The 17,543-nt window shown below is 37.0% G+C and overlaps 1 protein-coding gene across 3 annotated transcripts in view; it reads right to left on the reverse strand.

Annotated features, from left to right (window-relative positions):
• Positions 1 to 1,905: 1,905 nt before the first annotated feature.
• Positions 1,906 to 17,543, reverse strand: part of LOC117408970 (solute carrier organic anion transporter family member 3A1-like) — a 47,145-nt gene continuing 31,507 nt past the window's right edge. For all 3 annotated transcript variants that reach the window (XM_059022828.1, XM_059022811.1, XM_059022817.1), the window contains exons 4-11: positions 13,865 to 13,963; positions 13,107 to 13,370; positions 9,427 to 9,591; positions 8,439 to 8,637; positions 7,924 to 8,062; positions 5,837 to 6,012; positions 4,280 to 4,344; positions 1,906 to 4,104 (exon numbers count right to left, since the gene is read on the reverse strand). In XM_059022828.1, the coding sequence (XP_058878811.1) occupies positions 3,725 to 4,104; positions 4,280 to 4,344; positions 5,837 to 6,012; positions 7,924 to 8,062; positions 8,439 to 8,637; positions 9,427 to 9,591; positions 13,107 to 13,370; positions 13,865 to 13,963 (1,487 nt within the window). In that variant the 3' untranslated portion in view covers positions 1,906 to 3,724. The remainder of the gene's footprint in view (positions 4,105 to 4,279; positions 4,345 to 5,836; positions 6,013 to 7,923; positions 8,063 to 8,438; positions 8,638 to 9,426; positions 9,592 to 13,106; positions 13,371 to 13,864; positions 13,964 to 17,543) is intronic.

The raw sequence follows: 17,543 nt of genomic DNA on the forward strand, positions 1-17,543 counted from the left end.
ATGAACAGACAACAACAGGCGCCACGTTGAAAATAAGTGGTCTAAGTGCATGCTGAGAGTGTCTTAAGCATCACTGCCGTCAGCACCACGGACAGTAACAGAGCTTGACGAGGCTGTCAGTGCTCCAACCCTCTGCAATCTGTAAAACAGGCTGATTGCCCTTCTACCCAAACCAGCTCTTTCCCGTCACATCACATGCAGTGTACGTGACTCAGGCTCAGGCTCGTGATTATATGATCCTCTCATGATAACATCTCATAACAGCGTTTCATAAAGATGTTGTATAATTCTCTTTGTGTACAGCATAGTGCCAGGTGCTTGTAGGATGTGTGGTTCATTCATAACCAAGAATTCATAGAACTATTTATTTGCAAAAAAAGAAAAAGCCATCATGATATATGTATTTTATTTGCTTTATGATATAAGCTAAGCGATATGCTTTATGATTTGAATAAAATCCAAATGGTTCTGTCTAATTCTTTTTGATCATTCAAAATTTGACCCTGACGATCTTAACGCTAAAGGACAGTAAAACTGAGTAATATTACACAATGAGCATCATAGTTAAAATGAATGACATGTGAATAAAAGGTGGTTTCCTCATTTGAATGTACATAAGTTATGCTTTTGTCAAAAGCCCCATTTCTTTTCATAGCCCCGCTCCCCCAAAGTTTTTGCATACATATTTATTACCAGTACATTAGTATTACCTTTATTCTTATACATGATGTAATGTTATTCAGTTCTCCCTTCCTCAGTTTTGACCAAAATTCAATTGATGGCTCTGGAGACAAGTGTGGATCTGTTATGTACATTATAGACTGATACACATCACACATCCTAAACAAGCAGAATAATTCAGAAACAAAACAGAACAAAGCTATTGGGGAACCTCTTTTGAGTGATGGTTGTTCAGAACAGAAATATGTTAATTTATCCAAAGGAATTGAACTAGCAAATGTGTATATTCAAGCCATTAACACTGATTCTGATGAATTTGCGTTCCATTTCTAATTTCCAAATGCAGGCATTTAATAGGTTGCATTATTCATATTTTATTTTGTATTCTGTCATCCACCTATTCAAAAATGTATGGAGAAAATCTGTATTATCATTTTTACCTATAAACAAGAAAAGAGTCTGCTGTGGCTGGGGAACAAAGGAGCATGCAGTGCCATGGCATTATGAACAAAGCATCCTGCACTGCCCTCTGCTGAGTGTTTTGATAACTCAGGATTAATCCCACATACTGTAAATTGATAATCTTGCATGCCTCTTTTTTTAAATCAATTTGTATGACATACTTGCAGCCTCTTTTCTGCATGTGTTCCACGAGTTTCAAACTCCTTTTGGAAGACTGTATGAATGTGGATGGTTTCACAAACATAAACAATGCCACAGAAACTTCACCCAGTCATTATCAAAGAGGGTGTTAATTATCTCCAGAGCTATCTGGCACCGGTGGAAAAAACTAACATTAAAGAGTAAGTAGTGTCTAATTTAATTTTCAGTTCTTTACTGTCCCTTTACCTTTTTATATTTGAAATAGATACATATCACATTCACAATATGATATTACAAACTACAGCAAGACTATTATTACAGCCCTTTCACACAATTCTTAGCACAAATGAATGAATATAAAATACAACAAATTAAAAATGTAAACAATGTTTTGCAAGTGTTCTAACATTCACCTTAAAAATAACTGTACATTACCAAAATTCATATACTTGTAAACATGGATTTAGCAGCTGCTAAAATAAAATTGATACTTTAGTTGTATTCATGAAAACTGAGGTACAACAATGCAACAAGTTGTAGTATATTGTTATCCATGTCATTTAGTGTATACCAAGCACCAAAAGACGCTTATCACTATTATAAAATATTATTTTAAAAAAAAAATAATAAGGTATATAAATGATGGACATTGACGAAATGTTTTTGGTTTCTTTTTAATCACTCAATCATTCATCCTTGCCCATGACAAGCTTGAGTGACTATGACTGAAGCATATGCACTTAATCACCTAATTTGTGAGACAGTTGATTGGACACTGGATAGGGAGTGATTTCAGCTGTTGAATAGGAAGCTTGAATAAAAGCAATAAAGAAAATCACAGAAAAAAAAAAACAATATGCCACGCCTGTCAAGAGAGCAGCGCCTTCATGCAATCAGCATGTTGGAGGCTGGACTAGGGCAGCGTACTGTGGCTCGCCGTCTTTGGTGCTCACAGCCACCAATTTCAAACCTGGTGAGACGGTATAACCAGACACATTCTGTCAATGACAGGCCACAAACTGGGAGACCAAGAGTCACAACACCTGCCCAAGATCGACATATCATTTTGCAGCATCTTCGTGATGTCAATTGTTAATCAGCACAATAAAATGTCACTGCACCTGCTCTAAAACAGAGTTTATCATTTTTCGATCGCATCAAGTGAATTTTATCCAAATGTAAGTGATACGTTTCTTTTGAAGCTCAAATATGTGATAAGTTTCTTTTGATGCTCAGTATATTGCTATTTCATAATCTATTAACCGTAACCAGATCGATGCTGTGCATTCTTACTTGTCCAGACATGCATTCAGAATGTGCATGCGTGTACTTTCCTGTAGTAAACATACACTATAAATAACTTTAGTGTGTATTAAATATGTAAAACTAACATAGGTTTTTGGCTGTTAAGAGGCTTCAATGAGTGTTGTCCAACAATATGAGATGCAAGGTGCCAGTGATCTTTAAGGGAATTATATACTAACAGCAAAATGTTAGTAAACAGTTCTTCAGCCTCATAAATGTGTGTGTGTGTGTGTGTGTGTGTGTGTGTGTGTGTGTGTGTGTGTGTGTGTGTGTGTGTGTGTGTGTGTGTGCTGTTTTAGAAATCAGTATATACTATACATAAATATAATGTAGGGTATTATTTCTACTATGTTATGCTTGGCATGTAGTTTAGGTATAGATGGTATTTATTACTGATAAATAACATTGCAAGTAACATACTGTATTTTACAACCATTACCTTAGAGAAAAAACAGAATGTGTGCATGTATGTTCCTGATGGATTCTTGATATCATCTTGTCTCTTTTTGCTATACAAGTTAGAAATACACAGTTTTGAAAAAAACACGTTACAGCAAACCTACTCTTGTGTTAAAACACATTTTGGTACTACACTAGGTTAAAGAAATCACTTTTTGCAAGTCTTGCACTTCCTTGGAGAGTGAAATTGTCCCCACTCCTTCAATGCCTGTGTTCCTGTCTTTAACCAACAAGATGCTTCTCCTGTTGACTGACATGCTTTGACCCTGAAGACAATGCTGATGTAAAATGACCTAGAAACTTACAGTTGCAGACTTCCTGAAAATAAGGCAAGCAAACTGAGAACTTTCTTTAACCAAGTGCAGTACCAGATAGTATGTCTTAAAATAAAAACGCAATTCTTTCATATTTGTGTATATAGGGAATTGAGTGCATGACAGGCCAAACGTATGGCATTATTTTGTCCAAACCCCAGACACCAGCAATCGGTACTGAATCAAGCAAATCTTTAACACTTTAACATATAGCACCAAGCATTGGCTGAGACCATTTCACAGGGTTACAATAATGGGCTGTTACCATATGGTCCCAATACAAATAAAGGGTTAAGATTTGGTTACATCTGATGTTTTTTGTTGTTTGTTGAAGTGTAACAATCATGAAGTGTTGCACCAATTCAGAGGACAGACTCAATGTTCTCACACATTTCATTGTCTCCTAAGTGATAAATAAATGTAGTCCTTGCAGTGGCAGATTTGGTGGTCCCCGCGGTATCTAAAGTCAAAGTAGATGCAAAAAGTTCTGTGGGTGTCAGTTTTTCAGTGCTGTCTTCGTCTCCCTGTAGATGTTTCTTGGGATTGCTTTTAATGCAGTGCCAAGTCATTGTCATCAGGATGAAGGCAGCAGTCTTCAGTCCCACGGAGACGCTGAAGTAGAGGTATCTGTAAGTGTCGTTGTTGTACATAGAGCACGTTGTGCGCTTCCCACAGGATTCAGACCAGACGAGACAGGCTGAGTCAATCGCTGCACCAAAGACAAGAGGCATCGGGATAAAAACTGTGGGCACACAACAAGGACGTGATTAATCCATCTCAATAGATTTTTTATAAAAGGAAAATTGCCAAAATATATTTGATCTGCATTTAATTATCCACATTTTGATATGTTGTTCAAACTTTGCAAGCTTAAAAGAAACCTTTAAGGTGATGAAACACTGATTATAATAACTTACCAAGTACCCTGAGCAATAAAAACTGGATCCCAAGTGCATATGACTTAAACAGTGGATTAACAGCCCTGAAAGTACAAACAGAAACATTAAAGGGCTGCTTTAATTATGCCGTTTCACATGTCATTGCCTACCAGCCACTTTGACACAGTAGTTTCAAGGATAACACAATATAACACCAGGCTTTGAAATTGTACTGCGTCTTCTCCATCTTAGCTCATATTTGGTTTAACAAACATTTGATCATTACATTTTTTTATTCCTATTCAGCGCTGCCACTTCATTCAAATTTACAGAAGTATTCAATAAAACAATGTTGCTATTGAAAATGTCCAAGCATATTTGGACACACAACAAACACATCAGTGTATTGGCAAAATTATTTAAAATGTGGGTTAACATTCTACAAGCTTTCAATTCAAATATATGTACATCATGCCTAATGATAGATCATATGAACATTATCATAGGAAAGGGAAATAATGCATGTGCAGTTTTTATTATTATTATTATTATTATTATTATTATTATTATTATTAATATAAACCCCCTCTGATTGGGCCAATGTAGCGTGCCGAAAAGTGGTAAAAATAATTTCTTCAATTTTTAGATTATATAACCGGAAGGATCACATGTTCAAAAACATGTTTTTGGAAACATGTTTCCTTGTACAGCTATGGCATCATCTACAGTTTTAGGATTGAGACATAATATATGTATATACTGTATATGAACATAATTTACCGGTATGTAATTCAATATGTTAACGGAACATTATTCAGCAGGTTTCATTCGACTTTATGAAGCAAAATTAGTTAATTCTATGAAGTGATGCAAAACTTTTGGCCCAAGCTGTATATGTCTGGCTTTACCCTTGTTACAACTACCCTAGTTTACCACAAGGGTCTTCTTTCAGACTGCAGGAGCCGTTATTATGAAGAGGTGGACTTAATATTGTAGAAATAAAGAAAAAAACACAGTAGCACAGTAACACAAAGCTTAGAAAACAGGAACATGTGTGGGCTGGAATGATTTTACTGTAGTGCTGAATAAATATAAATTAACTCAGCTATCATTGCTGGTATAAACACATCAAAGTCAAAGTGGGCTGCTGACTGAGGAGGACCTGAGGGAGTTTGGAAAATATGTGTTTGTTTGCTTTTTTTTTTTTTTACTTGTTGACATATACAGTGTTAATTTAGGCACTCACCATGGAGATATGCTAAATACAAACAGCATGGGTCACAAATGTAATATCATGTCTCAGCTACATGTTTTGATAACACAGTCTTCCGAGAGGATATAATCTGGGGCAGTGTGTTCGGCAACACCCTAGGCATTCTGCAAGACCAAAAGTTAAATGCTTTTTGGTGAGAACCACGTTTCTGTTATTTTCATACCTAACGCTGGTAACTGGTATGGTAAGCCAGAAAGCTCAATTCAATCATGGCCCTTTAAACAGAATATGTTTGTCTTTTGTAGCCTGTTAGTAACACTTTCCATTTTTGAGCCATTTGTTTCAACTCCATATCAGCTGCATTGCAACCGCTAAAATCTTACCTAATGAGAATAACTACCGTTGGGGTGTGTCCCATGGATCCAATGAAGCATCCAACGCAGAATACAGCAAAAAACACATGAAAGGTGCCTTGACAGCCAGAGCTGGGACACTGTCCTGGAATCGCTGCTTTACTCACTGCAACCCCAGTGTTTATGCAGGCACAAGACGTAAGGTTCTGAAAGGAGATTATTACCCAATAATGTAAGCAGACCCACCAAAAGGTGGTTGAACATTCCAGTCCTAAGCTAGGGTGAACAAAATACCCAGAACCATAATCACAAAGCATTTACTGATGTGCTAAGTTTACAACATTGCTGTTACAAAGCTTTAAATAAATTACTAAGGAGGCTGATATAGGATCTGCTATATAAACCTTATTTGTTTCTCACCAGCTCTAGATGTAATGTTTCCTTAAATACAAAATAATAACAACAACAATAATAATAATAATAATAATAATAATAATAATAATAATGTGCTAAATACTTTGTGAATATGGGAGACAATTTTCAAAATGAAACACAAATTGCCATGGAGACCAACATTTGCCACTTTATCTTACAGATCCTGCTGGATAAGAGAGAGATGCAGCAAACAGAATAAGGTCATGGATGTGAAATGCTGCTGAGCTGCTACGGCACCAAATACCATGGGAACAGATACAGAATAAAAGCAGCAAGCAATGCATAGTCTCACTTTTAATACTCAGCCTGAGCTGCCTTTTGATTACATAAAAGTCAAGGTCCTGGTTTTAAAGCAAGTGAAATGGCAAAGTGTGGCAAAGTGGTTAGCCGTGTGCAGGTGCAGGTGATTACAGCGGCGTGTTTTGCTTTGTTTGTAATCCGCGGGTTGGTCCCACAATAATACACAGTCCTGAATGGTACACAGTCCCGTTTCCCTATACACCCACATGAAACACAAACACCCCAGTCCACAGTGCGTGCTTTTAGTGCTCGTAGTGAAAATACAGTTCGGGTGATACAAAGTGCAGTGATGTTGTCCGGGTTTAATACTGTCCTTTTGCGACAGCTCCGGATCTTGTTAGCTGTCCAAAAAATAACAAACAGTAGATGCTTAAACGACAAAACAAACAAACACTCATGATATCCCAGCACAGTTCTCCTTTCAGTTATATCCAGTTTTAACCATTCACAAAGGAACAGATCACCTCACTACGTCCCCTTTATATACCGTCAACCATGACCCCTTGGTTAACGAGCGCATCCGCTCCTCCAATACACGGATGCCACACCGTTAACCTTCTGGGTCAATGATTTAGTGTACCATAGTTCAGTCCCCTTTCTAGATGGCCAACCTCCGCCTAACCCTGGGAATGAACTGTCGGGCCATCCAGTCCAGGGTACTCTGTTCCCTTTACTCAGTGCCCTCACAGGTCGGGAAGGAGATCTAACACCAAGAATCATTCGATCTCTGTCACACAAAGGCATAGACATAATGGTAGAACACTACCAAGAAAGAACATAGCTACACATAGAAGCAGTTCATATATTGTTCTGTTATTATTGTCCTTGATGTTTTTTTATACTGTTTTAAATTGTTCTATTCCTTTCAGAAAGTTTTATACTGTTTAAATTGTTCTATTCCTTTCAGAAATTTTGTCTTGACTTTGAGTTTCTTATACGTCTTAATTTAAAGCTACATCTGCATTAGCCTTTCAGTTGTGGGTCAATTGTTTCGAGGGTCCCACAAGACTGTGGAATAATTATTTTAGGGTTACACTCAGATTAGAATGCACATCACTTGTCAAGGCAACATATTGGGAGAATGTCATGTCCTTTAAGCGATAGCTAATTGTTCTGGCCATTCATTGTTAAAATGACTTTAATATATTCTGCAGAACTGGACTGCCCAGCACAGACTGCTTAATGGCACAGAGAAACAATAAAGACAGCAAGTAATGCAAACATTCTTATGTAGGTAGCAACATGAAAAGTCACAAAACAATTCACTCTGTGCATTAACAAAGTACAGATACAGAAAGTTCTGTATAGATGTGTAAACAATATGCAGCAGCCGACCATTAGTTGCCATGCAAAAACATACTACAGATAACAATCCTTCTTACATTATCAGTACATCCTGCAAAACAGGGAGATAAATAGGTGATTCCATCAGCACCGCAAATAGGGATCAGTGTTTCAAAAGAGCATCCACAGCCTTCATTGCACCACGCTGAGAGATTCCTTGGAAAGTTCCATTCAGTACTGAAAAAACAAATACATTGATTTTTTTTTTCCAAAAGTCAGACCCATATTCTGTTTTATTGCCTTTGTCTAAATCTAGATCTTAATTTCTCACATACGTGTGCCTAAAATCTTCTTATACATAACATTCTGTACAGTAAGAGTTTTCATTTAAAAAGAAACACCATTCAGTGCTTGTTTCAAAGTGAAGTCACAACCAAAACATTTTCAAGTAGTAATTCAACAGTCTCACCATCACTCTACTCAATTCTCACAGCTTTATTAAATACATTATTTTGCTCGGCCTGGAACAACTCGATACATTTTACAAAACCCAGCAAAACTTGTATCACGCAAAATGAAGTCCTACACCCTGCATACAAAATGTGGCATTTACCCATTGATGTAGTCAGCAGTTACCCCTGCAACAGGACCTGTTTCACAGCCCAGGAACAGCAAGAACACAAAGGCAGCTGAGCACAGCACATTGGCAGTCATTCCCAGTTTGACAATCCCCACAGGACTCAGGTTACACTTTTTCACCAGGTAGCCACCTAGAAGCATTCCAAGGCACACACAGGGAATAGCTGCCACTCCTTGAAAGGGAAACACATAAAATAAACACCACTGAATCATCAACGCTGACAGACTGCAAATCATTGCTGTACATTATTGAGTAAAGCCCACTTTAAATAAATAAATACATACATTAGAGTTCTCAAGAATATTAAATCTGTCAGGAACTCAGCAGATCAGTATCAAATTTCACACACTGATAAATCAAAAGCATACCATTTCTAGCTCTAACAATAACCAGACAAAACATATAGCACCTATAATGTGGCTGTAATTCAACACAGGATATCTCCCTCAAACAAGTCTTTAGATACTGTATTCTGGGGGACATACATACGTCATTGACTGTTGCATTGATTTAATTATTAAAATGGCAACATTTCTATTCTTTATTACTCTCCCGAAGTATGCTTAAGGAGTACTGCCTTTCCAATGGATATTTATCATGTTTAATAAACAAAATGAGTTGACATCAAATGATAAATGACACTGCCCCAGTGCAGAGACATATATTTCACTATTCAAGGACGCACACTACAGGATGCCCCTGTTTTTAGCAATGCAAGTAAAAATAAAAAGACATACCCATTAAGCAGGCAGTGTGGTCTTGTGGTTAAAGCCCTGTGAATTGAAGCCAACAAAGCCTACTTCTAAATCCTGTCAGACACTTCGCATATGTCACAGTATACCTAGCTATAAGTCTCAGTATTAGAGGTTACATGGAAAGTGGCACTCCAGTTTATGAAAACAAAACAAACAAAAAAAATACATAAGCATGTATCATGCATCACATGCAAGGGGTAACATACCTATTAGCTGATTAGCAGAAGATGTATTTAATCCAAACTGTGATTCCAGGTACTTTCCCAAAAAAGCAGACATACCACCAATTGCAGCAAGTCCCATACAGGCAGCCAATACAATGCAGGTGAACACAGGATTCTGGAATAGCTGCTTGGTTACACTCAGTATTGCTGGAAACAGAAAACAAGTGAGTTTTTGTTGTTGTTGTTGTTGTTGTCATTTCTAAATGTGTCCTATAACTTTTTTTTTCTTAAAATTCCTGCTTACACCTCAGTAAAAATGCTGTGCCATGATTTTGGTGATTGACTGTACTGGAGCAGGCAACTCTAACTGTCCAGAGGAATTTGTGTTTCAATTTTTTAGCCCATCTAAGTAAAATACCACGTGCATTGTAGGGGTGTAGTGAAACACTAAAGTCACCAGGCAATGTGTGTCACAATAACAGCGATGCTTCTGGTGAGCTACTATTTTTAATGTGAAAAAATCAAATGATCATCAGTAATAAAGGCAAGATGCCCGAGGGACCGTTTGGTGGACTATAAGTAGGTATGAATAGTAATGATTTTGGTCATGCACCAAGATACACAATCTCTATCATTTCCTATAGTAAGCAAGTATCATGATTCAATGGCACACAAGAATTGTTTCACCGTAGTGCATTACAAATAAAGAATCTGTATTTAGATTTTGAAGTACTCCCATATATGTTCTATAGACACAACTACAATAGACTCCCATTGGGATGTTACATCACCAGCATGACGACTTTCAGAAAAACTATGGGCGTTGAAGAAAAGGTTTTACCATGACATGCAGTACAATTCTACTGCTGGTAAGGGGCCCAGGATTAGTTATCTAGAGGCTGGTATAGCTGTATTTTTTTGTATTTAGGAGGTGAAAAAAACAACCTATGTTAAAGCAAAGTTATCATCACTATGTGATTTCCTTTCTAAAAATTTCTAAACGTTACAATGAAAGCAGGTTTTAACTTAACTTGTCACCGTGGCAACTTTTATTTTTCTTGTGAAAATGGCACTGCGTATCGAAGCTCAGGCTACAAGTTTTTAATTGGCAGTTCTGTTTTTTTCTCTGGCATTGTTTTCAATGTTTGGCTGGCATTTGAAAACTGTCGCGCATTCAACTGAATCTTCCCAATTTCCCTAGACAAAACCATATCTTGGCTGGATGCACACCACGTTTCTTGGTCTGCCCAGATTACTGAAGCAACAGTGACTGTCGAGAGCTTGGTTCATGTTAATGAGACACTCTCTATGTGCTTAACATTCCTGCTTATTAAAATATTCTTAAAGTCAAGGTTTTGATAAGCACAGATTCATAACACTTCAAAATGAATCTCTTATTTTATTCACAACTGTATTCTTGGAAAACATTTAGAAATATCACACAATTAACTGTGTAGTATCTCAAGCAGTCGTTTGTTAGTTGGCTGTAAATTGGCAGAAGCAAAATTATATTGGTATTTTAAGAGACATGATTACAGAAGCCCTAATTATTTTGTATCCCCAACTGCAAATACATCTGTATCATATGACAGAACGGCAAATACAGCTGTATCAGTACTGACTGTGGACAAAGATAATAAAGTGAGTCTTACATTTTACATCTGAATGTATACTACACAGCTATGTGCATGGATGATGCTGAATGCATACATTCGACTACTGGGCATGTCAAGGTTGACTGTGCAACACTAGTCTATGTATGACTGACATGTTTACTGACATGTTTACCTGGCTGTCTATGTTATAAAAGTTTACATACAGAATACCTGACTGTTTTTCATGAAAGTGAATGGGAATCTTTTTAAGAGATGCTATTTTACATGCTGTGGGTGTACTGACATTTGTAAAGCTTTATTTATGATCCTAGCAGAATTATGTATATGTACAGTTTGTCAATAGCATACATTGTTACAAACTCTCACTATTCATTTTTTGAATATTTTTTAGCTGTGCACCAAACTCTGAAGGTAAAGAGAGTCTGCTTTTAGGTCATGAAAAAAATACTGTTGCTCTAGGTGAAGTGGGGAACACACCCTGCAGCTCTAGGTGAAGTGGGGAACACACCCTGCAGCTCTAGGTGAAGTGGGGAACACACTCTGCAGCTCTAGGTGAAGTGGGGAACACACTCTGCAGCTCTAAGTGAAGTGGGGAACACACTCTGCAGCTCTAGGTGAAGTGGGGAACACACTCTGCAGCTCTAGGTGAAGTGGGGAACACACTCTGCAGCTCTAGGTGAAGTGGGGAACACACCCTGCAGCTCTAGGTGAAGTGGGGAACACACTCTGCAGCTCTAGGTGAAGTGGGGAACACACTCTGCAGCTCTAGGTGAAGTGGGGAACACACCCTGCAGCTCTAGGTGAAGTGGGGAACACACCCTGCAGCTCTAGGTGAAGTGGGGAACACACCCTGCAGCTCTAGGTGAAGTGGGGAACACACTCTGCAGCTCTAGGTGAAGTGGGGAACACACTCTGCAGCTCTAGGTGAAGTGGGGAACACACTCTGCAGCTCTAGGTGAAGTGGGGAACACACTCTGCAGCTCTAGGTGAAGTGGGGAACACACTCTGCAGCTCTAGGTGAAGTGGGGAACACACTCTGCAGCTCTAGGTGAAGTGGGGAACACACTCTGCAGCTCTAGGTGAAGTGGGGAACACACTCTGGAGCTCTAGGTGAAGTGGGGAGGAACACACTACTTTTGCACTACTGTGGAATCATGTCCTGTTCACACCAGCAGGTGGCACTGTGACACAAAGAAACAAGTTCTTCCTTTTGATTGACGGTAGAGGAGTAATTTTATCATTAATAAAATATATCTATTTGTGTGATACCAATTTAAATAATAGGCTCAAAATGTCAAGGTCATCCTGGGATTCAAACATGATCAATAGATATTCTTAATGTGATGTCACATGGAAGGACCACATTTATAAAAAGTTCAATTGAACGTTATGGAAAAACCATTAAATAAAAAAAGTATTAAAATCTCCATATGGAGACGACATAGAATCGATGTAGTAGTCACAGGATTTTAAGATAAAGGCATCTGAATGTTTTACACAGCCATCTGATCATGTTCAGATTCAGCACATATTGTAATTTAGAGATTATGCGTTATCACAATTATTCACATGGAAGTGAACATGATTATTAGGTTTGCACTGATTACAAGGGGCTATGACAGGAACACTGGAAACAAACAGGGATCCTCACAACGAATTCCATGAGATTTTTCCAAAATTAAAAATATTAAATAAGGCTGTATAAACAAATAATATGTTCCTATTTTTTGGTAGGATTAGGTTTAGTGAAGTTAGAGAACGCTGTTGGAATCTCAGGATTACTTAAGAGGAACTACAATATTAACAGACACCCCTTATGTTTTATAGCATATACTTAACAATTCTCTTTATTCTGCCTGACTGAAAATAATGCTGTGCTTTGGGTTCAGAGAGAAGATTGTTTTTTTTTGTTTTTTTTTGCTGAAGTGCAATTTGAACCATTTCATACTTTCAAAGGAATACTTTATACCCTACATAATATACTTTTTTATGGGGCACCCTGAAAAAAAGCACAAAATAATCGAACAAATATATAGTCTTAAATACAGTAAACCGAATTACAATCGTGCACTTCTTGTGTTTGAAAGTTCAAGCATTTGCTTTTACCTACAAAATGGTGGCAGCAGATTTGGCTCTTTCTTGTCTCTTTCTGCCTGTTGTTCTCAGTGACAGGTTTGCCTTGTTCTTTGATGGCTTTGCTTGGCAACAGGAGTTTGGAAAGTTTGCTTTTTGTACAGTTCTTTAAAGGCATGACTCGAGGGAAACCAAACATGAACAAAGAAGAGAAAAACAGCAGAGCAGCGCAGACCAGGAAGCCCGCCCACCAGGCACCCATCCATCGGGGGTCTTCTGAACTGATGTTCAGTTTCTCTGCATGACAAAAGAACATAAGGATGGGGGTCTGCTTTGATGATCTAAAAATCTTTACTCGGCTGTCAAATCATGATTATTGAAATACATCATTATATTTAAGAAAGATACATAGCTCTACCAAACTGTTATCAACCTCTCCAGGACATTAGCACATCAGTGCCAGTCCAGCTCCGAGTAGCGGATTGATCCCAGAACTTTTGTCTTGTGGATTTCTCAATGATTCAGCAGCAACAATATTGGGGACATGTGAGGAAGGAGACTACCAGATTTCTGAAGGCAGTATCCGTAAACATTTAATTAAGCCTCACCTAAAGACTAGTCAAGTTCATGCCACTGGGAGAAGGTTTTGTGCAAGTCAATAACATTTGACTTTAGTGTTAAGTAGATAGATAGACAGCCCAGTCAGACATAAAAAGGCTTATAGCTGATTATTGTTAAACCATATTTAAAATCTTAAATATCAACAACAGAATATACAGCACAATACAAACCTGTGTCGATAAAAATTGCATCAACATAAACCTTTGTAAATATAGCACCCATAAGGAAACCCAAGAGAGGACCAAACAGTGTGGTGGTGAGTATTATCCCTGCAAATGAACAGAAAAGACATTTTAGAGATCAGAATCACCAGTTAAAAAAAGACATCCAAAATAAAAACTTAACAAACGTGGCAAAGTTGATAACAAGCCTTACCATTCTATTACATTCTTTTCAAGAGTGAGTTTCTGTGTTTTTTTTTTTTAATTGGGACATTAGGTTAGCGCTCCATGGTTTCTCTCAGTACAGCATTGCTGAGAAAGTTGCTGCTAATAATTAATAGTTTCCTGGCAAAGAAATGCCACATTGCACAGTACATATAGAAAGAATCATTCCAGCCTAACAAAGTAATAGATGTACAGATTTGCTGCGTTTACACTGCCACCTCGGACCTAAGCCGAATCAGGTCAAACTGACTGCAGAGATTTTTATCATTTTTTACGTAGCGTTTACACTGTTTGTGCTGAGCCGGCTTAGGTCCGAATGGGCGAGCATACCACCTAAATTACGTGCTCGGTGACGGCATAACGACCACTGAAGGGATGACAGGTTTTCCCCTCCGCAAACCACAAATGCGGAAGAGGCAGAGTGGTATTACAAACAAATACAGTGTTGTGTTCATATTGCGGGGACTCGTCTTAAAAAAATATATACTTGCAGTCTACGAGAAAAACGGTTATTCGTTTAGACAGTGATTGACACAACATATAACGGTTCCTCACCCATTTGTTATGTGAAGGATTTCACCTTGAGTAAGATAAGTAAATTTGCTGTTTATTACTGCAATTCTATTCTGTTTCTTCATCAATATTATCTCACCCTGTATATATACATAATTGAATGATGTGTAAGTCCTTTATTTTTAGTTAAAATAGGCTAAGCAGCCACAGGAATACTGGAGAAAAAACATTTATTGTATACAACTGCAGTTAACAAATTTGATTTTTTCAAATTAGCCTTGTTACAAATACGACTACTGCAAATGAATAAATATTATTATTATTATTATTATTATTATTATTATTATTAATTATTATTATTATTATTATTATTATTATTATTATTATTATTATTATTAATAATAATAATAATAATAATAATAATAATAATAATAATAATAATAATAATAATAATTTGTTATATAAGCACACTATCCAAATTGTTTATAATTATTCAAAACATTTTGTTCTGTTTTTAAAAAACAAAAAATGGGACCTTCAATTATTAAACAATCTTTATTTAAAACTTAGAACATAACATGTAAAACGCAACTGTGTAACAGATCAACTATAATCAAAAAGTGCAGAGAGGGGGTTGCACAGATCTTTCGCCAGACCTGCCGCTATTTCTCGGTATATGTATTTATTTTGTGTTTCCGTGTAGACTGCACTCTGGATTTGAGTTTCGCCCCACAACGCTATGACAGCTCTGATTTCTTGCTCTCCCCAGTTCACTCCGCAGTTGTTAGAAACAAACAAACAAAAAACATTTGTAAACAAAAAAAATAAAATAAAATAAACACAAATATTCTGTGTTTTTAAGCTAATCATTGGTACAATCAAAATATTTATTTAAATAGCAATAAAAACAAACAACAAAAAGACGATGTGTTAAAGTGTGTTTTAAACTAAACCAATAACTAAGCGGTTTACAATAAAATAAGTGGGAAAAACACAATCCAGGATAGTTTTTGTATAAAATTATTTTTGATAACATTTTTTTTTAAAATAATTCTCACCGATATACTCAAATATTACACTTTTGTTTCTTTGACATCCACCGGCGTCTGCACCTGTATAACAAAGCAAAAAAGTTATCGTCAAAAGTTTACATAGCCCAATGTATGGATATTTGGTGTATGTACACTTTTGACAACAACTTAATAATAAAACGTAGCTAATAACAAATACTCCCCAATATAAACAGTTATTTCTTCGTTCTTCTCTTTTTGTGACGCTGCAACGGCACGCAGCTTCTTCCTGTTTATATTCCATGGGGGAGGAGCCGAGTGGCAGTCCTAAAGGCGAGTGAGTTTACACTGCCTTTCAGACGGACCTAAGCTGGTGCTGAGCCACGTCTTTAGTTGGCCGTTTTTAGGACAGACGAGTGTTGGCCGTGTGTGTTTACACTGCAAAAAAAAGACCTGAGACGGCCCAAAGCCATACTAAAAACAGCCAGTGTAAGAAAACTCCTGCCCTGTGCAGATATTATAAATGGAAGACTTGTATGAACTTGCTTTTCCTCTAAAGATGCTGATTATGATTTGCCCTCTACAGAACAGTTTAACCTCGACCCGAAATTCATTTTTTGAAATTGCCTTCAACTAATCTCAGAGGACACATTTTGCCCATGTTTAATAATGAGCATGGAGGGAAACTGCTTAAAATTATAAATAGATACTGTACACTCTGTAACCACCTGGAAGTAATGCTAATAGGCTTGTGTTCTGGAAAGTAGTTAAAATAACACATTGCAATATTGTACCCCCCTCTGTCCTCCGAAACTGGATGGCAATCTCCATAAACTAATATGATTGGGGGGGGAGGGGGGGGGATTATATCAATTAACTATTTTTGAAGAGCTATCTTTTCTCACAACCGTTTCCCTCAATATCTGTGGTTAAAATCAAAGAACAAAATCTGAATTCTCAACACGTTCTATAAGTCAAGCATCTGGTTTTACCATAATTAAGCAGAGACTCATAGGAGAATTTGATAGTACTGTAGCGATTCCAGTTGAGATTCTTCAAGCTTACAGAGATAGTGAGGCATATTGAAGTGGACTGCCCAAGCTCGAAGGCCATCCTCATGAGTAGCAATGTCACGATATGAAAATTCTCTCAGACGATTATTCTGTGGGGTATTATCATGATAATTGCCTACAGCACGATATTTTACAAATAACTGAAAAAAAAAAAAAATTCTTACAGATTTAAAATGTCAACTATTTATTAAGCTAAAATGTGTTTTACAACATTATAAACCAAATTAAAAATATGGTGCTTAATTATAATACAACAGATATTTACAAAACACTGTATTTTAAATACAGAACTCTCAGAACCGTTTTTAAACATCTATGACACATAGGTATCAATTACTGCAGATAAACTAAAGTGCCATTTTAATCAAGATTGGTCCTTACCCGATTAGTTTGGGTGTTTCTCATAATTGTTAGTCTGATTTTAAGGATGTTAAAAATGTCTTATTCCCAAATACCTACACTCTTATTGGGTTAAACGCATTTCTAAATGGAGCTGGTTACACCAGCCTGCCCTAAGCTTTACTCCAGTATCAGTAATTGAGCATATGAAAATGAATACATAGAAAAAATGTGAATACAGACTAGCTGTGGTGAGCCTCTCCTTACAGCTTTTTAAAATGTTTCTCGTTTAGAACTGCATTAAGACAACAGATTTTAGGACCACAATAACAACGACACTAGGAGTCAGAACCCAGGGGTTTTTATGACTTTACTGCTGACCTGTACATCAACAAAATGTTAAACGTTAAATTAATGTTTTAAAATGCTAATATTTAGTTGAAAATAAATAATTAGAAAACAGCCACAAGGATAAAGTGTGTGCTGAGTGTTTAGGTAGTAGCCAAATATATTGACGTTCATGTTTGA

This window comes from Acipenser ruthenus, chromosome 1 (assembly GCF_902713425.1).
Source record: "Acipenser ruthenus chromosome 1, fAciRut3.2 maternal haplotype, whole genome shotgun sequence".
Classification (NCBI taxonomy): domain Eukaryota; kingdom Metazoa; phylum Chordata; class Actinopteri; order Acipenseriformes; family Acipenseridae; genus Acipenser; species Acipenser ruthenus.